Below are 5,955 nucleotides of genomic sequence, written 5' to 3'. Positions count from 1 at the left end.
TGTCATGAGTGTTAATACTGCTGAGACTTTGGGCCTTTAGGCTTATTTTTGTGGGCGGGCGCGCCGATACGCCTTTTGAACTGAATTGTAATGCTTGACGCTTTATGATCAATATAAAGCGGAGGAGACCTCTGTTTCTAAAAAAAAAAGGTTGGACCAAGCGGGCTAAGACCATTAAATACCACAACGATAGCTAGGTCCAGGTAACCACACAACATATTCACATGTGTGGTCGAAATATTCATACGTGTGTTTGAGCTTCAAAGTTCAGCACCGTGGACCGATTCAACCAGCATCATTCTTCACCCCGTTCGCCTGCTGGTTTCAGCCAGCCCAAACCAGCCAGCCAACAGTGTTTTCCTCTCACAACAAACTAGCACCAGCCAGCTCAAACCAACCTAAAAACCAACCAGCGAACATGCCGCTTGTGTTTGAGCTTATTTTGAGTGCACCACGCAAATTGGGAAGTAGCAGCACTGAGCCACTGACGATGGAGAATTCCAGGGCGCGCAATCTGGGGCATGCACGGAAAAAACCACAGGCATGTTTGATCGCCGCGGCACTGCTGCCTGTGGCCACAAAAGCCCACAAGCCGACAACTCTATAGCGGGCACGGGGCATCCAAGGTGAACAATCTTAGTGGACAAGTACGGGAAAACGTAGCAGCGGCGTATCCAAGCAACATTCCCATTATTATTTATTACTCAAGTAGTCCACCAATGAATCATCAAGATATCTCACGTAACCTAACGATCTACTTCTCTCCTTTCTACGCCGGGCCGGTTCTGAGCGCGCGGTCCAGATCGGCGATGAGGTCCTCGACGTCCTCGATGCCGACCGATATCCGGACGAGGTCGTCGGTTAGGCCGCGCTCCTTGCGGACCGCTGCAGGGATTGCCGCGTGGGACATGAAGCACGGCAGGCTGATGAGGGACTTCACGCTCCCTGAATTGAGGAAATGCAATGGAAGCAGTCAGTCGAGAGTTCAGTAGCAGATGGTAAAACTGTAAAAGCAAGCATCTATCGATTTCGTCTGGATGCTCACCGAAGCTGACTGTTACGCTGAAGTGCTTGGTGGTCTCAACGACATGCTTTGAGAGAGCCAGTGAGCCAGTGAGGAAACTGAGAACAGAGCCCGCTCCTTTTGCCTGATGAACAAGAGAGAAATGTAACAGGCATAGTTGATCAGGACAGTGCTGGAGGTCAAATTTCTCTTAAGCTACTCATGCGAGGCAGCATGGAAAATAAAAGGTATACCTGAGAATAGTGTAAGGACCGCCCAGTATGGTCAGGAAGCCCGGCGTAGTTCACTTGCTTGACCCTCGGGTGAGACGCTAGGAATTCAGCAATCTTCTGGGCATTAGCCTAACAATAACCAACCAACCTTTAAGCCTCTTCAGAGAAATGATGAAACGGCCAGAGACTCGAGGGGGTGAAAAGATATATAGCATACAAGTTATAGAAAAGTTTCACCTGTTGTTTCTCCACCCGCAAAGCCATGGTTTTGATTCCCCTCAAGCAAAGCCAGCAGTCAAAAGGTGCCAAACCTGATCCTTCAGCATTTTGCAGAAATGCTATCTCTTTAGCCAAACTGCCAGCAATCAAAAGAAATATTATGCCAGCAGTTCACAAGTACTATGAACGTTGTTTGTGGGCCTTGTTAGTATTTGAGAGCATGCAGCATGAACATTAGGAGCAAGGTGGGAACAGAGAACACACCTTTCACCCTTTACTGCAAGAATTCCAGCCATAAGATCACTATGTCCAGCTATAAATTTGGTAGCTGAGTGCATCACGATATCTGCACATAGGACAATAGATGGATGTGAACTGTGCCATTAAATGGTGTAGAATGCTCATGTATCTAGTTAACACATTGTTCCATACCAGCTCCCAGTTCTATAGGACGGGAGAGCACTGGAGACATGATGCTGTTGTCTACCAAAACAAGAGCACCATGAGAATGTGCTATCTCTGAGATTGTCTGTCATGCAAACAAAAGAGAGGATGGAATACTGGTTAACTCTAAAAGGATACTTCTAGATAATAGAAAACCTAGTAATACAATCTTAATGATCACTGGATCCATTGATCAAGAGTCTTACCTTAATGTCAGTAATTTGCTGACGAGGGTTTGTGGGACTTTCAAGCCAAACTAGTCTAGTGGAGGGTCCAATTGCAGCCACCACATCACTAATTTTTGTTGTATCTACTCGTCTGTATTGACACAATGTATGTACCACATGTCAGTGAACAGCAAAAGAACAAAGAGATCACTTTCATAAAGATAATCAATATCACACTGACTTTACAACTATTCCATTTCTCGGCACAACTTGCGAGAGCAGACGATCAGAGCCACCATATATGTCCTCACCAGCAATAATTTCTTGTCCTGAAATCATAAGTTTGATCCATTAATTTATATAGGCATACACGAGATTATATGTCAAGCATTAGAAATGGGACACACAGGAATATGTCAAGTGCTTACCAGCCTTAAGGAGGTGTGTTACTGCAGCTAATGCTGCCATCCCACTGGTGAAGCAGAATGCTTGATCTGCTTTCTCAAGCTTAGCCATAAGGCTGAACATGATATAAACTTCATCAAAACCATAATGCATTTCTCTACACTACAATAGTAAGGAAAAGGACTGTACTGATGTACTAACCTCTGGAGAACATCACGAGTGGGGTTACCACTTCTAGTATAATCATAAGCTCCATAATCTGTAGCTGAAGGCTGGAAAATAACTTTTGGGAGTAAGGCACTACTCGCTACTGCAGAGTAGGAAACAGGCAAATAGAGCTAATCATGAACCATCTTAAGTACAATTATAAGCTTACTAGCACCTCAAACTGAATAAAGATATTGCCACACAATTTCACAAAATCAATATCCTCACAAGAAAATACTTGCATAGTTGGAAATCAATAGGATTCAAGGCTACAGAGGAAAATGCATGTGGTTTGTCAAATAACTATAGCATCCCAATACCTCAAGGACAACCAATTCAATCTCAAATATAACTAGCGGATTAATAAAAAAGAAATCATCACTTAACTATTGGCAGGTATACTACAGTTTCAAATACACAAGCAACGGCCAGGCCCATAGAATTCTTCAGCAACGTAGAATAGTAGATTTTTGTCCTCAGATTTGTAAGTTTTGAAGAAAATTTCACCCAGCCTATTGTTTCCCACATTTGCCTGAATATTCATTCCATGTTCCAACCAATACAAATCCAATAAAAAAAAATCTAAAATACCGATTGATCACAACTGGTAGTGCAAGCTAGTATGGGACACCATCTGAAGGTGGAAAATGTAAACGAACAACATATTTATCAAAGAAATCAAAACGTACTAGCAAAGTTCGAAGCTTTCGGTTCCCCATTTTGGTAAAAAAAGCATTCGTTTGTAATCTCAATTACCTGCTTAAAGGTGGCGGTCTGGTACAGCGGTGTGCTCAGAGCCTCATACTTGTCGAACGAGTTCTCGAAGCTCGTCAAAATCGTCGCCACGCTCGGCTCCTTCGCCTCGAACTCTGCACCACCAGAAAACCAAACCAGCGCCCACAAATTCCCAATCTATCAATTCTCAGCAAAACCGCCACATGAGCCCAATCCCACAGCCCCGAGCAACGCACCAGAATCGGGAGCGACGGAGTCCAGGGTCTCCAGGGAAACCGCGGAGGCGCTGAGGTCCCGTTCGGAGCCGCCGGAGGCGCCCGCAATCACCGTCAGCGGGCGCCCAGCCATGCGTCGGGATAGCGAGAGGCGGAGGGGCGGTACGCGGAGGGCTTGGGCTTGAGCGGCGGCGGCCGCGCTGCTAGGGTTCGGGGACGGGGTGGACTGGAGGAGGAAGAAGCGGGCAGGAGCGGTGGGGACGGCGGCGGCCATTGGCGAGGAAGGAGGAGTGAGAAGCGGGAGTCGTTCGTCACCTGTTGGTGGACGGGTGGGCCTGGCCCATAGTTGCCATGTAGCCCGAGCCCATCGGCCCGGTTCAAGGCCCGTTATTTTTTGCCCGACCCAAGTACGGCTCGGCACGGAGGCTAGCGGGTCCGGGCTGGCCCGGCCCAGAGCAGCAGGCCGTGCCTGGGCCTTACCCCAGGCACGTGGGCCGGCACGGCATGGCCTGCTACATAACAGCCGGCCCGCTAGCAGCCCGGCCTGCTGCCTCCCGGCCTCCCCACACCCCCCCCCCCGTCGCTCCGCGCCCCGCATATATAAGCGGCTCGCCTAGTCGCCCAATCGCTTCGCCTCCTCGCCCACTGTGCAGTCCGCACTCAGTCCAGTCGCCTCGCCTCCTCGTCCGCTCCACTCTCTGCTCCCAACCCTAACCCTAAGCCCCAGTTCCCCACTCGCTCGCCGCGGCGCAGCTGATCCCCGCTCACCCAGTCGCCTCGCTGGCGGTCGGCTCCACAGTCCGCTCCCAACCCTAACCCTAATCCCCACTCGCTCGTCGGCTCACCGCGGCGCAATCTCTGCTCTCTCTCTCTCGCCCACATCGGCCGCATCCACGATCTAGCGAATCTAAGCTCTCTCTCGTGATCTACTGATCTTGTCCGTCGTCCCCGACTATGGTGACCTCGATCCGCCTATCTAACCCTGTCTCCACTCTCCTCCTTCTCCCTCTCTCCTCTCTCGCTCTCGGTGAACTATGTGAGTTCGTGATCGTGTTCCCGTCCGTCCCTCCTCCATCGTTCACTGTCGTTTCTAATCGGTCTCTCTCCTCTAGGTGGCACTCGTCATCTCTGGCACCGGGCTCCAGTTGCGTAGGTACTCCAGTAATCCTAACCCTAACCCTAGATCTATCTTCTCCACTTCTTGTGTCTCTTCCACTAACTCTAGATCTGTACCTCTATCTCTCTAACTCTATTTTTCTCCTTCGTGCGGGTCGGTTGTCGATGCCTCGTCGTCCTCTTCCTGTGGCATAGACCGGCCACGGCGGTCGCGCGCATCATTGAGGAACGGTGTTGGAGATCAGTCATTCGCGGTCAAGGTCGCCATGGCGGATGACGACGATGTCGTCTATCCACTCACCGGCAACGATGACCTGATCACGGCAGGGCTACTCCTAGAGGACGACGATGACATTCGTGATGACGCTGCTGCGTTGTTGGGTATCGATATCGGTAGCGGCTCTGCTCCGATCGATCTGGACGGTGGCGATGGTGGTGGACGGGCGAAGCCGACACCGTCGGCGACGGCGATAGGGACATCGGTCGGCTCCAATAGCACAGATGGTACCTCATGCCTTGGTAAGCGTAAATCTGGTGTCTAGGTTGATTTTGATGAGATCTATGAGACTGTGAATTGTCAAAAGGTTCAAACTATTGCTATCTATAAAATATGTAAGAGTAAATTGTCTACTAGATCTTCTGTTGGCACTAGCTATTTGATTAGGCATTAGAAATCTTATAGGAAAAAGGTTGATCACGCTGCTAGGGTTCAGTCTAGGCTTTCTTTTAATCCTGATGGATCTGTGTATAACTGGGACTAAAATCCTGTTGTTGCTCGCTCTGAGTTGTGTAGGTTGATTGCTAGGCTTGACCTTACATTAGGTATAGGTGAGTCACAGGCATGGGAGGATTATATTGTTTTTGTTCATAACTCTAGGTTTGCCAAGGTTTTTAGACAGACCACCACTAGAGATCTTGGTAAGCTATTTACTGAACACCGTGATAAGCTTAAGAACTTTGTGTTGCATGCTGCTTCTTCTGTTGCTTTGACTTCAGACATTTGATCTAGTAATGCTAAGGAGGATTATATTAGTGTTGTTGCTCACTATGTGAATGCTGATTGGGAGTTATAGAAAAGAATTATTGGTCTTAGGCTGATTGAGGTTAAACATTCTGGTGAAAACATTACTGAAAGAATTGCTGTTATGGTTGAGGAGTATTGTCTGATTGACAAGATTTTCTCTGTTACTCTAGACAATGCTTCTTCTAAT

General features: G+C 48.4%; 1 protein-coding gene across 1 annotated transcript; it reads right to left on the bottom strand.

Annotated features, from left to right (window-relative positions):
• Window positions 1-623: 623 nt before the first annotated feature.
• On the bottom strand, window positions 624-3,955 carry LOC136528328 (cystathionine beta-lyase, chloroplastic-like). Its single transcript, XM_066521278.1, has 12 exons — window positions 3,650-3,955; window positions 3,435-3,547; window positions 2,673-2,743; window positions 2,495-2,586; window positions 2,308-2,395; window positions 2,106-2,217; window positions 1,888-1,984; window positions 1,720-1,801; window positions 1,474-1,591; window positions 1,258-1,365; window positions 1,046-1,148; window positions 624-945 (listed from the first exon to the last, which is right to left on the bottom strand). The coding sequence occupies exons 1-12, from the start codon at window positions 3,900-3,902 to the stop codon at window positions 770-772; spliced, it is 1,413 nt and encodes a 470-aa protein (XP_066377375.1). The 5' UTR covers window positions 3,903-3,955; the 3' UTR covers window positions 624-769.
• Between the last annotated feature and the right edge of the window lie 2,000 nt (window positions 3,956-5,955).

The sequence above is a fragment of the Miscanthus floridulus genome, chromosome 19 (assembly GCF_019320115.1).
Source record: "Miscanthus floridulus cultivar M001 chromosome 19, ASM1932011v1, whole genome shotgun sequence".
NCBI classification, from domain to species: Eukaryota; Viridiplantae; Streptophyta; class Magnoliopsida; order Poales; family Poaceae; genus Miscanthus; species Miscanthus floridulus.
Note: the sequence above shows the minus strand (reverse complement) of the source record. Positions and strands in the feature narration are given on the sequence as shown.